General features: G+C 43.4%; 1 protein-coding gene across 1 annotated transcript in view; it reads left to right on the plus strand.

Moving 5' to 3' along the window:
- Nucleotides 1–965: 965 nt before the first annotated feature.
- LOC122927156 (A.superbus venom factor 1-like) overlaps nucleotides 966–21451 on the plus strand; it is a 503636-nt gene continuing 483150 nt past the window's right edge. Inside the window, exon 1 of the mRNA XM_044278753.1 lies at nucleotides 966–1058. Coding sequence (XP_044134688.1) covers nucleotides 994–1058 — 65 coding nt within the window. The 5' untranslated portion in view covers nucleotides 966–993. The remainder of the gene's footprint in view (nucleotides 1059–21451) is intronic.

Genomic DNA, 21451 nt, shown 5'->3' on the forward strand with positions numbered 1-21451 from the left:
CATACCGTTGTCCGTGAAAAAAATAAGACAGGTCATATTTTTTTGACGGACTGGAAACATGGATCACGGACGCGGATGACAAACGGTGCATTATCTGAGTTTTCAACGGACCCATTGAAAGTCAATGGGTACGCAGAAAATCACGGAAAACGGACACGGAAAACAACAACGGTCGTGTGCATGAGGCCTAACTGTGTACATTTTTATGATCTGAGCTCCCCTTAGCGATGGCTGCAGGAACTCAGTTTTTGTAATATATTATGTGAATGGAAGCAGCAGGCATAGGCTGAGGCTGAGGGCAACTTTTTTATATAATTTTTTTTATTGAAATTTGTCAGAAATCTGGTGCTTGGGCATTGTCCTTTGCACTCTAAATCACCTGTGCTTGACAGATGTGTACTTGGATCCTGGTGGGGCAGAGGACCGATCCATACTAAATTTTCCTATTGGGCCTTATGAGATGAGTGTTCTTCTCTGCCTTTCAACTAGCTGAGAAATGTCAATTCTTTGTACAGTATGGACCCTCTGTCCTATTTAATAATATCTCCTCTATCCTGTAGCGAAGAGGGATAAGAGAGGCCTGATTTGGACCCATCCTTTCTGTGAGGGGTTTTCAGGTGGAGGAGCAGGTTCTTCAGTTCCTTGGTGTCTGTGGGGAAAGGGGTCTTTGTTTAAGGGTTTTGCATTAGTTGTATTATTTATTGCATGCTCCATTGTTTTACTATAATCACTGTAATCTGCTCTTTTCTTCCCTCTCACTCTGCTCTGAATTGAGCAATGGTATTTTATGTTGAAGCTGTGTGATTTCCCGGCAGTGTTGATTTTGAATTCCGGTAATTGTCCCCCAGCCAAATTATTGTTTGCATACCTGAAACCTTAAATCTCTTCAGTTACTTATTAAAAAGGCCATAGGGTCAAGGAAAGAGAGCTCAGGCTAAAATTCTTTATAAACCCCCTCCATGTCTGCAAACAGAACATACCCCAGGCAGCATCATGGGGTTAGGAGCTTTGTGTCTTCTTCTACTGTATGGACTCATTGGGTCCTACGCGCAGCAACCGTGAGTATCACCTGACCCTATACATCTATCTATCTCTTTCGCCTGGTCTGCCTGCCTATCTAAATATATAGTGGATATAAAACGTCTACACACCCCTGTTAAAATGTCAGGTTTCTGTGCTGTAAAAAAATGAGACAAAGATAAATCATTTCATAACTTTTTCCACCTTTAATGTGACCTATAAACTGTACCACTGAATTGAAAAACAAACTGAAATCTTTTAGGTGGAGGGAAGAAGAAAAAACAAATGTAGCTGTGTTCAGAATTAAGCAATCACATTCAAAATCATGTTAAATAGCAGTCAGCATACACCTGCCATCATTTAAAGTGCCTCTGATTAACCCCAAATAAAGTTCAGCTGCTCTAGTTGGTCTTTCCTGAAATTTTCTTAGTTGCATCCCACAGCAAAAGCCATGGTCCACAGAGAGCTTCCAAAGCATCATAGGGGTCTCATTGTTAAAAGGTATCAGTCAGGAGAAGGGTACAAAATAATTTCCAAGGCATTAGATATACCATGGAACACAGTGAAGACAGTCATCATCAAGTGGAGATACAATCTCCCGTATTCTTCATATGTCTGGGCTATGGGGTAGAGTGGCAAGACGAAAGCCTTTTCTTATGAAGAAAAACACCCAAACCAGGCTACATTTAGCAAAAACACATCAGAAGTCTCCCAAAATCATGTGGGAAAAGGTGTTATGGTCTGATGAAACCAATGTTGAACTTTTTGGCCATAATTCCAAAAAGAACACTGTACTTCACCAAAAGAACACCATACCCACAGTGAAGCATGATGGTGGCAGCATCATGCCAAGGGGCTGTCTTTCTTCTGCTGGAACTGGGGCCTTAGTTAAGCTAGAGGGAATTATAAACAGTTCCAAATACCAGTCAATATTGGCACAAAACCTTCAGGCTTCTGCTAGAAAGCTGAACATGAAGAGGAGCTTCATCTTTCAGCATGACAATGACCCAAAGCATACATCCAAATCAACAAAGTAATGGCTTCACCAGAAGAAGATTAAAGTTTTAGAATGGCCCAGCCAGAGCCCAGACCTGAATCTGATTGAAGATCTGTGGGGTGATCTGAAGAGGGCTGTGCACAGGAAAAGCCTTCGCAATCTGACAGATTTGGAGTGTTTTTGCCAAGAAGAGTCAAAATGTGCCATGCTGATAGACTCATACCCAAAAAGAATTGAGTGCTGTAATAAAATCAAAAGGTGCTTCAACAAAGTATTAGTTTAGGGTGTGCACACTTTTGTAACAATATTATTTTATTTTTATATTTTTTCTTCCTTCCACCTAAAATATTTCAGTTTGTTTTTCAATTGAGTTGTACAGTTTATAGGTCACATTAAAGGTGGAAAAAGTTCTGAAATGATTTATCTTTGTCTAATTTTTTTACATCACAGAAACTTGACCTTTTAATAGGGGTGTGTAGACTTATTATATCCACTGTATATGATAGCTAGATAATTAGGGATGAGCGAACCCGAACTGTATAGTTTGGGTTCGTACCGAATTTTGGGGTGTCCGTGACACGGACCCAAACATTTTCGTAAAAGTCTGGGTTCGGGTTCGGTGTTCGGCGCTTTCTTGGTGCTTTTTGAAAGGCTGCAAAGCATCCAATCAACAAGCGTCATACTACTTGCCCCAAGAGGCCATCACAGCCATGCCTACAATTTATATTATGGTAAATCTGTGGTTATTGCTGTGGCTGGTCAAGTTATTTGGTGTCCGTCAAAGCACAGTTTTTGTTCTGGGTTGAAATACAATTCCCAACTTAGCAATTCCCTAAATCTGTGGTTTCTGCTGTATCAGGCCAAGTTTAAATCGATCCATAAAAGGGTATATTAGATTGAAGGTGCGGATAGGGTCACCCTCAATAACTTCACAAGCTACCGTGCATTTCCAAGTTTAATTCTGTCCGTAAACGTATACATAGAAACATAGAAACATAGAATGTGTCGGCGGATAAGAACCATTTGGCCCATCTAGTCTCCCCAATATACTAAGTACTATGGATAGCCCCTGGCCCTATCTTATATGAAGGATGGCCTTATGCCTATCCCATGCATGCTTAAACTCCTTCACTGTATTTGCAGCTATCACTTCTGCAGGAAGGCTATTCCATGCATCCACTACTCTCTCAGTAAAGTAATACTTCCTGATATTACTTTTAAACCTTTGCCCCGCTAATTTAAAACTATGTCCTCTTGTAGCCGTTTTTCTTCTTTTAAATATTCTCTCCTCTTTTACCTTGCTGATTCCCTTTATGTATTTAAAAGTTTCTATCATATCCCCTCTGTCTCGTCTTTCTTCCAAGCTATACGTGTTAAGGTCCTTTAATATTTCCTGATAAGTTTTATCCTGCAATCCATGTACCAGTTTAGTAGCTCTTCTCTGAACTCTCTCCAAAGTATTAATATCCTTCTGGAGATATGGTCTCCAGTACTGAGCACAATACTCCAAATGAGGTCTCACTAGTGCTCTGTAGAGCGGCATGAGCACCTCCCTCTTTCTACTAGTAATGCCTCTCCCTATACACCCCAGCATTCTGCTAGCATTACCTGCTGCTCTATGACATTGTCTGCCTACCTTTAAGACTTCTGAAATAATGACCCCTGAATCCCTTTCCTCAGATACTGAGGTTAGGACTGTATCACTGATGTTATATTCTGCTCTTGGGTTTTTACGCCCCAGGTGCATTATTTTGCACTTATCCACATTAAATTTTAGTTGCCAGATTTTTGACCATTCCTCTAGTTTTCCTAAATCCTTTTCCATTTGGTGTATCCCTCCAGGAACATCCACCCTGTTACAAATCTTTGTGTCATCAGCAAAAAGACACACCTTACCATCAAGGCCTTCTGCAATTTCACTGATAAAGATATTAAACAATATGGGTCCCAGAACAGATCCCTGAGGTACCCCACTGGTAACAAGACCTTGGTCTGAATATACTCCATTGACTACAACCCTCTGTTGCCTGTCCCTTAGCCACTGCCTAATCCATTCAACAATATGGGAGTCCAAGCCCAAAGACTGCAATTTATTGATAAGCCTTCTGTGTGGGACAGTATCGAAAGCCTTACTGAAGTTTAGATAAGCGATGTCTACTGCACATCCGCCATCTATTGTTTTTGTCACCTAATCAAAAAAATCAATAAGATTAGTTTGACATGATCTCCCTGAAGTAAACCCATGCTGTTTTTCATCTTTCAATCCATGGGATTTTAGATGTTCCACAATCCTCTCCTTAAGGCTACATTCACACGTCAGTATTTTCCTATATCCCGATTTTCGGTCCGTTTTTTGCGGATCCGTTGTTCCTGAAAATGTTTCCGTATGTCATCCATTTTTTGCGGATCCGCAAAAAACGGAAACATGTATAAAGTTCAATAATCAAATAAAGTTGTTTGGATTTCTTTGAAAAAAAATTGAAAAAAAATAAATAAAAAATTTGTTATGTGTTTCCAGGAACGGATTCCGCAAAAAACGGATGACATACGGAATGACATCCGAATGTCTTCCGTTTTTTGCGGATCCATTGACTTTGTATTGTACCAGGATACGAATTTTGCGGACAAGAATAGGACATGTTTTATATTTAAACGGACATGCGGAACGGAACAACGGAAACGGACAGCACACATTGTGCTGTCCGATTTTTTCCAGGACCCATTGAAAATGAATGGGTCCAGATCTGGTCCTGATCTGTTCCGCAAAAAACGGAACAGATCAGGAAAGAAAAAACGGACGTGTGAATGGACCCTAAGTATGGTTTATATTAATTTCCCCACTATTGATGTCAGGCTTACTGGCCTATAGTTGCCCGATTCCTCCCTACTACCTTTCTTGTGAATCGGCACATTTGCTAATTTCGAATCTTCTGGGACGACTCCTGTTGCCAGTGATTGGTTAAATAAATCTGTTAATGGTTTTGCTAGTTCACCGCTGAGCTCTTTTAATAGCTTTGGGTGTATCCCATCAGGCCCCTATAACTTATTTGTATTGATTTTAGACAGCTGACTTAGAACCTCTTCCTCTGTAAAGACACATGCATCAAAAGATTCATTAGTCTTCTTTCCTAACTGAGGTCCTTTTCCTTCATTTTCCTTCGTAAAGACTGAACAGAAGTATTCATTGAGGCAGCCAGCTAGTTCTTTATCTTCTTCCATATACCTTCCTTCTTTTGTTTTTAATTTTGTAATTCCTTGTTTTAGTTTCCTTTTTTCATTTATGTATCTGAAGAATGCCTTATCGCCTTTTTTCCCTGACTGAGCTAATTTCTCTTCTGCCTGTGCTTTAGAAGCTCTTATAATTTGTTTGGCCTCTCTCTGCCTAATCTTGTAAATTAGCCTGTCATCCTCGTTTTTTGTTTTTTTTTATAATTCCTAAATGCTATCTTTTTGTTTTTAATGATTTTGGCCACTTCTGCTGACTACCACAGAGGTCTTTTCCTTCTTTTGCTTTTACTGACAAGCCTAATGCAATTTTCTGTTGCCTTCAATAGTGCCTCTTTTAAGTAGTCCCATTTCTCCTGGACTCCAATAAAACTGTTCCAATCTGAAAGGGACTTGTATACCACTAATCTAATTTTAGAAAAGTCAGTTTTTCTAAAATCTAAAACTTTTGTTTTTGTGTGGTGTGACTCAGTCACTGTACTTATAGTAAACCACACTGACTGGTGATCACTAGATCCCAAGCTTTCCCCTACAGTAATATCATATACCAAATTCACATTTGTGAATACTAAATCTAAAATGGCATCCTTCCGGGTTGGCTCCTCATCTACTTGTTGTAGAGATAATCCCAGTAGGGAATTTAGAATATCTGTACTCCTGGCTATTTTGGTTTTCCAGTTTACATCAGGAAGATTGAAGTCTCCCATAATGATAACTTCCCCCTTCAATGTCATTTTAGCTATTTCCTCAACTAGTAGATCATCTAATTCTTTGACTTGGCTAGGTGGTCTATATATCACACCTAAACGAGTTACCTTATGATTATCAAGCTGCAAGGTAACCCAAACTGACTCTAAATTGTTCTCGCTAACTTGTATCAAATTAGATTTTATGCTGTCTTTCACATACAGGGCCACCCCTCCCCCCTTCTTGCCTTCTCTGTCTTTCCTGTAAAGAGAGAACCCTGGTATTGATATATCCCAGTCATTACTCCTGTCATCCAGCGCCTAAATAATAGGCCTAAAATTTATATTCAGCTAAATCTGTGTTTATTGCTGAGGCTGGTCAATTCATTTAGTGTCCGCCAATGCAGAGTTTTTGTTCTGGGTTGAAATACAATTTCCAACTTAGCAATTCCCTAAATCAGTGGTTTCTGCTGTATCAGGCCAACTTTAAATCTATCCATAAAAGAGTATATTAGATGGAAGGTGCGGATAGGGTCATCCTCAATAACTTCACACGCTACCGTGCATTTTCAAGTCTAATTCTGTCCGTAAACGTATACCCGTCATCCAGCGCCTAAATACTAGGCCTACAATTTATATTCAGCTAAATCTGTGGTTACAGCTGTGGCTGGTCAAGTTATTTGGTGTCCGCCATAGCACAGTTTTTGTTCTGGGTTGAAATACAATTCCCAACTTAGCAATTCCCTAAATCAGTGGTTTCTGCTGTATCAGGCCAAGTTTATATCGATCCATAAAAGGGTATATTAGATTAAAGGTGCGGATAGGGTCATCCTCAATAACTTCACACTCTACCGTGCATATCCAAGTTCAATTCTGTCCGTAAACGTATACCTCTCATCCAGCGCCTAAATAATAGGCCTAAAATTTATATTCAGCTAAATCTGTGTTTATTGCTGTGGCTGGTCAATTCATTTAGTGTCCGCCAAAGCACAGTTTTTGTTCTGGGTTGAAATACAATTCCCAACTTAGCAATTCCCTAAATCAGTGGTTTCTGCTGTATCAGGCAAACTTTAAATCTATCCATAAAAGGGTATATTAGATTGAAGGTGCGGATAGGGTCATCCTCAATAACTTCACACACTACTGTGCATTTCCAAGTCTAATTCTGTCCGTAAACGTATACCTGTCATCTAGCGTCTAAATAATTGGCCTAAAATTTATATTCAGCTAAATCTGTCGTTACTGCTGTGCCTGTATTAGTGTAATATGGTACCTAAATAGATAGCCAGATAGTGTTAGGTGTCTGTAAAAAAAAGGCCTGAATTTGAATTCAATACATTGGTGGTGTTAGTGGACCCTCTGGTGCTGGGAGAGGACGTGGCCGTTCTGCCACAGCCACACGTCCTAGTGAACCAACTACCTCAGGTCCCAGTAGCCGCCAGAATTTACAGCGATATTTGGTGGGGCCCAATGCCTAAGGATGGTAAGGCCTGAGCAGGTACAGGCATTAGTCAATTGGGTGGCCGACAGTGGATCCAGCACGTTTACATTATCTCCCACCCAGTCATCTGCAGAAAGCGCACAGATGGTGCCTGAAAACCAAGCCCATCAGTCTGTCACATCACCCCCATGCATATCAGGGAAACTGTCTGAGCCTCAAGTTATGCAGCAGTCTCTTATGCTGTTTGAAGACTCTGCTGGTAGGGTTTCTCAAGGGCATCTACCTAGCCCTTCCCCAGCGGTGGAAGACATAGAATGCACTGACGCACAACCACTTATGTTTCCTGATGATGAGAACATGGGAATACCACCTCAGCACGTCTCTGATGATGACGAAACACAGGTGACAACTGCTGCGTCTTTCTGCAGTGTGCAGACTGAACAGGAGGTCAGGGAGGAAGACTGGGTGGAAGACGATGCAGGGGACGATGAGGTCCTAGACCCCACATGGAATGAAGGTCGTGTCACTGACTTTCACAGTTCGGAGGAAGAGGCAGTGGTGAGACTGAGCCAACAGCGTAGCAAAAGAGGGAGCAGTGGGCAAAAGCAGAACACCCGCCGCCAAGAGACTCCGCCTGCTACTGACCGCCGCCATCTGGGACCGAGCACCCCAAAGGCAGCTTCAAGGAGTTCCCTGGCATGGCACTTCTTCAAACAATGTGCTGACGACAAGACCCGAGTGGTTTGCACGCTGTGCCATCAGAGCCTGAAGCGAGGCATTAATGTTCTGAACCTTAGCACAACCTGCATGACCAGGCACCTGCATGCAAAGCATGAACTGCAGTGGAGTAAACACCTTAAAAACAAGGAACTCACTCAGGCTCCCCCTGCTACCTCTTCTGCTGCTGCCGCCTCGGCCTCTTCTGCTGCTGCCGCCTCGGCCTCTTCCTCCGCCTCTGGAGGAACGTTAGCACCTGCCGCTTAGCAAACAGAGGATGTACCACCAACACCACCACCTCCGTCACCAAGCATCTCAACCATGTCACACGGCAGCGTTCAGCTCTCCATCTTACAAACATTTGAGAGAAAGCGTAAATTCCCACCTAACCACCCTCGATCCCTGGCCCTGAATGCCAGCATTTCTAAACTACTGGCCTATGAAATGCTGTCATTCAGGCTGGTGGACACAGACAGCTTCAAACAGCTCATGTCGCTTGCTGTCCCACAGTATGTTGTTCCCAGCCGCCACTACTTCTCCAAGAGAGCCGTGCCTTCCCTGCACAACCAAGTATCCGATAAAATCAAGTGTTCACTGCGCAACGCCATCTGTGGCAAGGTCCACCTAACCACAGATACGTGGACCAGTAAGCATGGCCAGGGACGCTATATCTCCCTAAATGCACACTTGGTAAATGTAGTGGCGGCTGGGCCCCAGGCGGAGAGCTGTTTGGCGCACGTCCTTCCGCCGCCAAGGATCGCAGGGCAACATTCTTTGCCTCCTGTTGCCTCCTCCTCCTACTCGGCTTCCTCATCCACTTCTTCCACCTGCTCATCCAGTCAGCCACACACCTTCACCACCAACTTCAGCACAGCCCGGGGTAAACGTCAGCAGGCCATTCTGAAATTCATATGTTTGGGGGACAGGCCCCACACCGCACAAGAGTTGAGGCGGGGTATTGAACAACAGACCGATGAGTGGTTGCTGCCGGTGAGCCTCAAGCCCGGCCTGGTGGTGTGCGATAATGGGCGAAATCTCGTTGCAGCTCTGGGACTAGCCGGTTTGACGCACATCCCTTGCCTGGCGCATGTGCTGAATTTGGTGGTGCAGAATTTCATTCACAACTACCCCGACATGTCAGAGCTGCTGCATAAAGTGCGGGCTGTCTGTTTGCGCTTCCGGCGTTCACATCCTGCCGCTGCTCGCTTGTCTGCGCTACAGCGTAACTTCGGCCTTCCCGCTCACCGCCTCATATGCGACGTGCCCACCAGGTGGAACTCCACCTTGCACATGCTGGACAGACTGTGCGAGCAGCAGCAGGCCATAGTGGAGTTTCAGCTGCAACACGCACGGGTCAGTCGCACTGCGGAACAGCAACACTTCACCACCAATGACTGGGCCTCCATGCAAGACCTGTGTGCCCTGTTGCGCTGTTTCGAGAACTCCACCAACATGGCCAGTGGCGATGACGCCGTTATCAGCGTTACAATACCACTTCTATGTCTCCTTGAGAAAACACTTAGGGCGATGAAGGAAGAGGAGGTGGCCCAGGAGGAAGAGGGGTCATTTTTAGCACTTTCAGGCCAGTCTCTTCGAACTGACTCAGAGGGAGGTTTTTTGCAACAGCAGAGGCCAGGTACAAATGTGGCCAGCCAGGGCCCACTACTGGAGGACGAGGAGGACGAGGATGAGGTGGAGGAGGATGAGGATGAAGCATGTTCACAGCGGGGTGGCACCCAACGCAGCTCGGGCCCATCACTGGTGCGTGGCTGGGGGGAAACGCAGGACGATGACGATACGCCTCCCACAGAGGACAGCTTGTCCTTACCCCTGGGCAGCCTGGCACACATGAACGACTACATGCTGCAGTGCCTGCGCAACGACAGCAGAGTTGCCCACATTTTACCGTGTGCGGACTACTGGGTTGCCACCCTGCTGGATCCACGGTACAAAGACAATGTGCCCACCTTACTTCCTGCACTGGAGCGTGATAGGAAGATGCGCGAGTACAAGCGCACATTGGTAGACGCGCTACTGAGAGCATTCCCAAAAGTCACAGGGGAACAAGTGGAAGCCCAAGGTGAAGGCAGAGGAGAAGCAAGAGGTTGCCAACGCAGCTGTGTCACGGCCAGCTCCTCTGAGGGCAGGGTTATCATGGCAGAGATGTGGAAAAGTTTTGTCAAAACGCCACAGCTAACTGCACCACCACCTGATACGGAACGTGTTAGCAGGAGGCAACATTTCACTAACATGGTGGAACAGTACGTGTGCACACCCCTCCACGTACTGACTGATGGTTCGGCCCCATTCAACTTCTGGGACTCCAAATTGTCCACGTGGCCAGAGCTAGCCTTTTATGCCTTGGAGGTGCTAGCCTGCCCGGCGGCCAGCGATTTGTCTGAACGTGTATTCAGCACGGCAGGGGGCGTCATTACAGACAAACGCAGCCGCCTGTCTACAGCCAATGTGGACAAGCTGACGGTCATAAAAATGAACCAGGCATGGATCCCACAGGACCTGTCCAACCCTTGTGCAGATTAGACATTTATAACTACCTCCCCTTAACCATATATTATTGTACTCCAGTGCACTTCCTCATTCAATCCTCTTTTTATTTTCATTTTACCATGATATTGCGGGGCAACCCAAAGTTGAATGAACCTCTCCTCTGTCTGGGTGTTGGGGCCTAAAAATATCTGACAGTTGCCTGTTCCAGTGTTGGGTGACATGAAGCATGATTCTCTGCTATGACATGAAGCCTGAATCTCTGCTATGGGACCTCTCTCCTCTGTCTGGGTTGCCGAGGCCTAAATATTTGACAATGAAGGACTGTTCCAATTTTGGGTGACGTGAAGCCTGATTCTCTGCTATGACATGAAGCCTGAATCTCTGCTATGTGACCTCTCTCCTCTGTCTGGGTGCCGGGGCCTAAAAATATCTGACAGTGGCCTGTTCCAGTGTTGGGTGACATGAAGCCTGATTCTCTGCTATGACATGAAGCCTGAATCTCTGCTATGGGACCTCTCTCCTCTGTCTGGGTGCCGGGGCCTAAAAATATCTGACAGTGGCCTGTTCCAGTGTTGGGTGACATGAAGCATGATTCTCTACTATGACATGAAGCCTGAATCTCTGCTATGGGACCTCTCTCCTCTGTCTGGGTGCCGGGGCCTAAAAATATCTGACAGTGGCCTGTTCCAGTGTTGGGTGACATGAAGCATGACTCTCTGCTATGACATGAAGCCTGATTCTCAGCTGACATGAAGCCTGAATCTCTGCTATGGGACCTCTCTCCTCTGTCTGGGTGCCGGGGCATAAATATCTGACAATGGCCTGTTCCAGTGGTGGGAGACGTGAAGCCTTATTCTCTGCTATGACATGAAGCCTGATTCTCTGCTGACATTAAGCCTGAATCTCTGCTATGGGACCTCTCTCCTCTGTCTGGGTGCCGGGGCCTAAATATCTGACAATGGACTGTTCCAGTTTTGGGTGACGTGAAGCCTGATTCTCTGCTATGACATGAAGCCTGAATTTCTGCTATGGGACCTCTCTCCTCTGTCTGGGTGCCGGGGCCTAAATATCTGACAATGGCCTGTTCCAGTGGTGGGTGACGTGAAGCCTGATTCTCTGCTATGACATGAAGCCTGATTCTCTGCTGACATGAAGCCTGAATCTCTACTATGGGACCTCTCTCCTCTGTCTGGGTGCCGGGGCCTAAATATCTGACAATGGCCTGTTCCAGTTTTGGGTGACGTGAAGCCTGATTTTCTGCTATGGGACCTCTCTCCTCTGTCTGGGTACCAAGGCCAAAATATCTGACAATGGCCTGTTCCAGTGGTGGGTGACGTGAAGCCTGATTCTCTGCTATGACATGAAGCCTGATTCTCTGCTATGACATAAAGCCTGAATCCATGCTATGGGACCTCTCTCCTCTGTCTGGTTGCCGGGGCCTAAAAATATCTGACAGTGCCCTGTTCCAGTGTTGGGTGACATGAACCCTGATTCTCTTCAATGGGACCTCTCTCCTCTGTCTGGGTGCCAGGGCCTAAATATCTGACAATGGCCTGTTCCAGTGGTGGGTGACGTGAAGCCTGATTCTCTGCTATGACATGAAGCCTGATTCTCTGCTATGACATGAAGCCTATTTCTCTGCTATGACATGAAGCCTGATTCTCTGCTATGACATGAAGCCTGATTCTCTGCAGTGGGACCTCTCTCCTCTGTCTGGGTGCCAGGGCCAAAATATTTGACAATGGCCTGTTCCAGTTTTGGGTGACGTGAAGCCTGATTCTCTGCTATGACATGAAGCCTGATTCTCTGCTGACATGAAGCTTGATTCTCTGCAATGGGACCTCTCTCCTCTCTCTGGGTGCTGGCGTCTAAATATCTGACAGTGGCCTGTTTCAGTGGTGGGTGACATAAAGCCTGATTCTCTGCTTTTGGACCTCTCTCCAATTGATATTGGTTAATTTTTATTTATTTTATTTTTATTTAAATTCATTTCCCTATCCACATTTGTTTGCAGGGGATTTAACTACATTTTGCTGCCTTTTGCAGCCGTCTAGCCTTTTCCTGGGCTGTTTTACAGCCTTTTTAGTGCCGAAAAGTTTGGGTCCCCATTGACTTCAATGGGGTTCGGGTTCGGGACGAAGTTCGGGTCGGGTTCGGAACCCGAACCCGAACATTTCCGGGAAGTTCGGCCGAACTTCTCGAACCCGAACATCCAGGTGTTCGCTCAACTCTACTAGAGACCACCTCAGCAAATGATGGTCACCTGGGACCCTTCACCTGGGACCCTGATCCTCTTTGTGGGCAAACACCTGCCTGCGGGGCAGGTAGTAATATACACACTTTCCCACATTACTATCAGACTCACATGCGTTTTTCCCACTCTCATGAGACACATATTGCACAGGTGATTTAACTCTAACCCTAACATCTCTATACAGGGGAATATGAGGAGAGACCCTTCTAGGGGCTTCTGTGTTACCGGCAGCTAGTAAGGCGATTACAGTTTGGAACGCCCAATTCAATTGGGTTAATGCCTCCTGTGTTATCACACCAACACTTTCAGGTTGCTGAGTGTCTTGGATGGGGTCTGCTTTAAGAGCATGTGATGACATGTCTGGATATTGGGGAGTAAGAAATGGAGGGTCAGGAGATCCCACAGTGTTAGATGGATCCCTTTCAGCATTGACTAGATTATGTCTGTTTAATTTTGGAATACTGGAGATATAAATCCTCTAAATCACTTTTTGCCTTTTGGTATGCATCATGGCTGTGATAAAGGTTGTATTTTAAGTCCTTGATTGTGGCCCCTTTGGCTTTGAGATCTGCTTCTAGCTGGGCTATATAGATCTCCATTCTCTTCACAGACTCTTGTCTCTTTTGTGAAAGAGTATTGACCACCAACAATGCATACAAAACAGGTGGCAAAGTGCATAATAGGTGTTGGTCCCTCTTGGTATTATTTTGTGTTAAATCTATGTATGTCAGGTATCAATCAACCATGCCACCTAACTTCCATATATCCTCACGTTCTTCATAGGCTCTTGCCTGCAGCTCATCAGTCCATTCAGTCATCTCCTTATCCAATTTAAACCGTGAATATATATATTCGATAGTCTTATGGACTATCTGTTCCGGGTATGATGGACTATCTGCTATAGCCTGGCTATTACCTGGGTCGCTGCCTGTTGCACTCATGATTCTGATGAATAGTCAATACAGATAACAATAACATCTGGCAAGCTAAGAAGAAGTATAGAATTTTTCACTATTTGCACAAAACAATTAAAGAATTATCTTAATCTCAGCAGTGCCTCCAACTGTCGAATTATCTTCTATATAAAATTAATCTTCAGATAAAAGAGAGGATCTTAGAAAAATAAAATATAAAAATGATTGGATCCTCTAGGCTGACATATCACCTCTAAGTTCTTTGATAAGAAATCTTAATTCTTTTGTGCAGTCAGTGAAACAAGGGACAGATATTTATGCAAAAATATATGTAATAATCTATTTATAAATGAGTAAAATCCAATAGAACACAGACATAAGATAAATGTATAGACAAATTGACGCAGTACCAACAAACCACCACTAGATGGTAACCCACTATTGCTTTCTCACCAGCATAAAATTGTCCGAAGACAAGTGGAATATATCTCATACAACATTAAATATAAAAAGGATAAACACGGATTAATACTGAAAGCATAATTGATCCACTATCTCCTTATGACCAATCAAATATATATATATATATATATATATATATATATATATGATATTAATATGATATTATACCCCACTCGGCAATCATACTATGGAAATATAATTTCCCAAGGGTTTTTCCTCTACTCAGATAATGTCCAATCTCCCATTAGCAATATGCATCTTTTCTAAGAGGACAACTAGCATTAGGGAGGTGTTTAACACTATATGTTTCCTCAGTATAGGGACTCTTGACTATATGCCGAGAGGAATATCTTATTAATACCACAAGTACAAATATACGTTACCAGGTCAAGGATGAACAGGGTTTCCGGTGTGATCAGTTCTCAAAAACTCTTTCAGTAGACAAAAATGAATCCAAGTTTCTTTGTGATGAATCTTTCCTATGGGCAACTTTCTTTGTGCCAATGTTTCTTTATAGCAAGATTTTCTTGCGTTGTAGTTGTATTGTAGTTGTTGAAGTAAGTTGTTAGTTGAAGTTGTTTCAGTTGAAGAGAGTACATCCTGTCTAACCTTTTACATGTATAATTTTGTCCCCATGTTATCCAAGAACTCATCCCCTTCTATATTAGGGATCTCGCATTTAACCCTCGAAATACTGGTGAAAATGACATACTATTATCCATCTACCTCTAGATACTGTTGTACCACATAACAATTTAAACATTAATTCTAAATACCTAATAATACATTCACATGACCTTCTTAACCTTTCCTATATATCAGCAATAAGGGTTTCTTCCTGCCATTTTAATTACCCATAAGCTAGACATGTTGGAGTCATTATCTTCTACTATCTTTTAAAATTCATGATAATAGATAATGGGACAATGGGCCTCCTTTATTTGACATCTGGGTCTATATATTTAACTTGTCTACATGGCTAACTAATAACATTCAGCTCTCCTCATGAAATCCAATTAGTAGGACAACAACTTCAATACCTTCTAGACCTTAAAAAAGGCTATATTCAATCAGTGAGATACACACGGCATAAAATATATATTCTAAATGATACATATACGGTACTATATATATATATATATATATATATATATATATATATGAATATATATACACACATATCTATCTATATATATATATATATATATATATATATATATATAGACACATAGACACACTGTTACACATAAATGACATATTATATAAATCATTGGTTAAGATATGTTGCAAATCTAAATATACCACACTGAAATATATAGAACATAATCATGCATACATGAATGGAACAATACACACCAAATGTTTTCCATAAGGTATGACTTCCTTAATGACTTTGTAATAAATTAAAATAATACATTGCTATTTAAATAGTTATTTCTCACAGACACATGTCTGTAGGACCCATTATAGTATTAATTGATACACTACATCTGCTCCCAATAATTTTTAAAAGACAATACACTCTATGTCCCTACAAACATTTTACCCAAACTGAACTCAGCATAACCTCATCTCGGCCTATTTCAATCCTATAGAAAGATATTAGACTCTGGTGCAGTCTGGCTTTACACTTAAAGGCAATGAGCATTGACATTTAAACTATAATATCTTCAGATAAGACTGTACACTTATGAAAATGCATGACACCTAGTGAGACCTGTATGCCTGGCCTGTATAAGCAGATATCATCACTGCGGACAATCCTTATCAGATAGCTTGAACTCACCAATTTATCCTTGTAAGTTGCTTTATTCTGTAAGCCAGATAACAGAGTACAGCATAACAGATGGATTCCGGTATTTTGCGGTGAAAAGATGATGCTTTCGTAAGCGTACATGAGAATACATGTGTACCTGTACATATGGCTGGAGCAGTACGAAGATACAGGAAGTGAAGTACACAGAAGAAGGGGTGGAGGAATGAAAGGAAAAGAATCACAGATACACAAGAACAAGAAAAACAAATGCATTACCAAAAACGGCCACTAGATGGGAGCATATAACCAAATATAGAATATCATATGAATTAGAGTATATAGATTTTAACTGTTTAAACCATAATGGTAGTTATATAATTGCAAATAAACAACAGTGCAATTTGCTTGATGTCCGAGGACCTAAAAAACATAAAGAGAACAGTCATATAATGCAACAACTAAAATGTAAGGCTTCAAGTGTATGAAGTAAAGTTTAACACTTCTTGCTTGAAGTTTCAGGTAGGATTCAGCAGCATAGGTGAATAAGTTCATTCTACAAAGGGCAAGAGCAGAACAAGTTCCGGGATAGGCATGATGAAAGTCTTTACAGTCCCTTGTCTTGCAACTTTCACCTCCACCTTTAAAGTTTCCAGGTGGATCAGGAATGGACCCAAGCTTCTGGGTAAGCAGGGTAGCTGGGGTAAGGATAGTTGGGTTCTCTGGATCTGTAGACACTGGAACAAGTGGTCTTAAGTTGATTTTGGCAGATGCTTCTGCCAAGAAGGTGGTTAGAATCTCGTGGGTAAGTCTTGTGGAGTTCAAGCCCATAAACATAGAGTCCAGTATTTTTCGAGTGATGCCTATCATTCTCTCCCATGAGCCGCCCATGTGGGAAGAATGAGAAGTATTGAAAATCCATGTACAGTCCTTTTTAGCTAAAAGTTATTGGATTGGCCTAGTAGCATGATCTGCAGGATTGATTTCAGATGGGACATAAGGCCATTGTTCTGGTTTAGATGATTTCCTGATTCTTTCTACACGGTTGCTGACGTAGACATAGAAACGTTTAGTCTGGCTGTATATGTAGCCCAGAACAACCTTACTGTCTGTGTAGAATTTGGTGTCATCTATCTGAATGTCTAGCTCGCTTAATATGAAATCTGCGATTTCTACAGCTAGCACAGTCCTACAAAGTTCAAGCCTAGGAATTGTATGCTCCGGCTTAGTTGCTAACTTAGCTTTCCCAAACAGAAACCTTATGTGGGTTTGATTAGAAGAGTCTCCACCTTGAGTAAGGCAACAGCCGCTATGGCCTCAGTAGATGCGTATGAGAAGATGTGAAGCTTTTTTCTTCGGCTCGTAGCAAGGGAAGCTGATGTGTAGCAATGTGGTATATGGATTCCATCTAAGGCGTGTAGAGATTGCTTCTAGGACTCCCACTTTGAAAGCTTGTCAGACTCTGAGAGCTTTCTAAGTAAGGCTTTATCTTCTATGGTGATGGGAGCCACAAATCCCATTGGATCGTATAGGCTGTTTACAACTGACAGAACACCATACTTGGTAAATGGCATGTCTGTAGAGCTGACTTGAAAGCTGAAAGTGTCCTTTAATAAGACAATAACAAATACAGGTGCACTCTGCAGTCTCACTAAACCCTCAAACTGATTTTAAAATTGAGAGATTAGTCAACATGTCCTACGGTGTAGAACACGTCTAAGCCCGGGCACCACGTCAAGGTTTCTCAAGTAGCCCGAGACCTAACGCTCTCCTACCTGAGCCGTATGGGCGATACCAGGAGCCAGTGGGCAAATTACAGGAGCATGAGGCAGACTCACAAACAGCTCACCAGTTACCTCCAGCATGTAACCATGCTTGCAATGGGAGGAGGGAGGAGTCTGTGAGTCCCACTCAAGACTGACTGATATGGCCCAGGCCTCACAGGTGCACCTAAATGTGGCCTGTAGATGGAAAACAGGCACATTTAAATTGGAGTTTATACACCTCCAGGAATCTATATATACAAACTGAAAAGACAGGGTGGCATTAGCAGGAGGTGCTCAAACCCACATGCAGTCGTGCATATATACAGGGGAGCAAATCCTGCACTTGTGGCCCGTTGCTAATGGCGATCCCCAGCAAAATGCATACGGTGGAGGATGCCCGCGGCGAACCACAAGTACCACAATAGACATCTCACACAAGGTAACAAGTGCGTATGTCATAATCAATATAACAATATAACAAAACAATAACAAATACAGGTGCACTCTGCAGTCTCACTAAACCCTCAAACTGATTTTAAAATTGAGAGATTAGTCAACATGTCCTACGGTGTAGAACATGTCTAAGCCCGGGCACCACGTCAAGGTTTCTCAAGTAGTCCGAGACCTAACGCTTTCCTACCTGAGCCATATGGGCGATACCAGGAGCCAGTGGACAAATTACAGGAGCATGAGGCCGACTCACAAACAGCTCACCAGTTACCTCCAGCATGTAACCATGCTTGCAATGGGAGGAGGGAGGAGTCTGCGAGTCCCACTCAAGACTGACTGATATGGCCCAGGCCTCACAGGTGCACCTAAATGTGGCCTGTAGATGGAAAACAGGCACATTTAAATTGGAGTTTATACACCTCCAGGAATCTATATATACAAACTAAAAAGACAGGGTGGTATTAGCAGGAGGTGCTCAAACCCACATGCAGTCATGCATATATACAGGGGAGCAAATCCTGCACTTGTGGCCCGTTGCTAATGGCGATCCCCAGCAAAATGCCTACGGTTTTCCATCTACAGGCCACATTTAGGTGCACCTGTGAGGCCTGGGCCATATCAGTCAGTCTTGAGTGGGACTCGCAGACTCCTCCCTCCTCCCATTGCAAGCATGGTTACATGCTGGAGGTAACTGGTGAGCTGTTTGTGAGTCGGCCTCATGCTCCTGTAATTTGCCCACTGGCTCCTGGTATCGCCCATACGGATCAGGTAGGAGAGCGTTAGGTCTCGGGCTACTTGAGAAACCTTGACGTGGTGCCCGGGCTTAGACATGTTCTACACCGTAGGACATGTTGACTAATCTCTCAATTTTAAAATCAGTTTGAGGGTTTAGTGAGACTGCAGAGTGCACCTGTATTTGTTATTGTTTAGTTATATTGTTATATTGATTATTACATACGCACTTGTTATCTTGTGTGAGATGTCTATTGTGGTACTTGTGGTTCGCCGCGGGCATCCTCCACCGTATGCATTTTGCTGGGGATCGCCATTAGCAACGGGCCACAAGTGCAGGATTTGCTCCCCTGTATATATGCACGACTGCATGTGGGTTTGAGCACCTCCTGCTAATGCCACCCTGTCTTTTTAGTTTGTCCTTTAATAAGTCCTAGCTTAGGCCCAGACTTCTCTGTATAGGTGGCATGTCCATTCCCATATTTAAGTCCTTAAACCCTGTAGCATGAACGCCAGGTTGAAAGGCTTTCATAACAGCAACACTATTTGAGGATATTTTGTGTAGTCTGAGGTTAGCCTCAGAAAGCATACCTTGTGTCCTTTGGAGCAGGTCTACTACTTTGTCTGTAGGTAAAGACTTAAGTCCATCGTCAAAATAAAAGTCTCTCTCAACGAAGTGTCGAGCATCCTCGCCATACTCCTTTTTTCCATCAATGGCAGTCCTTCATAAACTGTATGTTGCAACAGTGGGTGAGGGACTATTTCCAAAAACATGTACTTTCATTCGGTATTCAATAATCTCATTGTCCATGTTGTTGTTATGGTGCCACAGAAACCTTAGGAAGTTCCTATGGTCTTCGCGTACAATGAAGCAATTAAACGTCTGTTCAATATCAGCAGTTATGGCAACTGGTTCTCTTCTAAATCTCATAAGTACGCCTACAAGGTTGTTGGCTAGATTTGGGCCAGTGAGAAGAACATCGTTTAGGGATACACCTTGATGCTTGGCACTAGAGTCAAATACTATCCTGATTTGTTTCGGTTTACGTGGATGATACACTCCAAAGACAGATACCAGCACTCATCGTGTCTTTGAAGTGGTGGTGCTGGTTCGGCGTGATCATTGTCAGAGATCCTTTTCATAATGGCGATGAAATGGTCCTTCATTTCAGGCCTGTTCCTTAGTGTTCTTTGAAGTGAGTTGAATCTGTTCCCGATTGGTTGGGAGTTTGGCCCTTGTAGCACGAAGAGGTAATGGTGCAACACAGCTTTTAGACTAATCCTGAAAGAATTCCTTATCCATTATTTTGATGAATTCTCTGTCGTCCACTGACAAGGCTATTTTGTTGTCCTCACTTGCACAAGTACAAAACACTGTGGTACCTAGGTTGTCATCACAAAGGACAGGAGCAGCAGCAGGTACTTGGATGATGTCAAGAAGCTTCTCCCTTACTTCATAATGGGGAGGGCACTGTTTGAAGTGGGAAGCACGTCTGTTTCCCAACACATAAGTCTTGAAGGAGTGGATCTCAGATGGCGTATACATTGTGTCTAAGCATACATTGCCCACTATTACCCAGCGTAGGTCAAGTCTCTGTGCATAAGGGTCGTCATCCTGCCCATCGCACTGGTCAAGTAATTTATGTACTCTGAGAATGTCCCTTCCTAACAGGACTAAGATTTCAGAACTCTTCTCAATTGCAGGAATCTTATTAACAAGGTGCCTTAAATGAGGATGTTGATACGCAGCTTCTGGAGTGGAAATCTCTTCCCTTTCATCTGGTATCTGGTCGCACTCGACTAACGTTGGTAGGGGTATGCCCTCTCCCTCATTGATATGAGAGACCATGTACCCATCAACCCTTCTGACGAAGGTCTCTACACGACCAAAACAAGTTCTAAGAGTATATGGTGTTGCGTGACCCTCTATGCCAAAGATCTCAAATAATTTAGGCTTAACCAGGGATCTGTTGCTCTGTTCATCTATTATGGCATACATCCTAACAGCTTTCTCAGGATGATTCTTTGGGTATATCTTGACTAGGCATATCTTTTCACAGCATTTGAGGTCAATGCCTTCTCCACAGACTTCTGTACATGAAGAAGAGATATTATCTTTGGTTGGAGCATGACCTTGATGCTCCCCGCCATGATTTGAGACAGGAGTTGAGGTAGGAAGCTGTTGTGGGTTGTCTGGAAGTGGAGTAGGATGCATGACTGTAACATGTCTGTCGCTACCGCATTCTGTGCACTTGATGACAACTTTACAGTCTTTAGCAAAATGGCTATAAGAAGCACAGCAGTTGTAGCATATGCCAAGTTTCCGGAGAATCTCCATGTGCTCTTGTAAAGTCTTTGCCCTAAGCCCACAACATTTCTTAAGAGGGTGAGGCTTCTTGTGAATAGGACACTGACGATTAGGGTCTTTATCTCTGTCATCCACAATGCCCTGATCAATAGGTGAGGTTGCGAAGGGTGAAATTTCTGTCCTTTTAACAGATGTTGCTCTTTTTAACTCTCTACGTT

This window comes from Bufo gargarizans, chromosome 2, assembly GCF_014858855.1.
Source record: "Bufo gargarizans isolate SCDJY-AF-19 chromosome 2, ASM1485885v1, whole genome shotgun sequence".
NCBI lineage: Eukaryota > Metazoa > Chordata > Amphibia > Anura > Bufonidae > Bufo > Bufo gargarizans.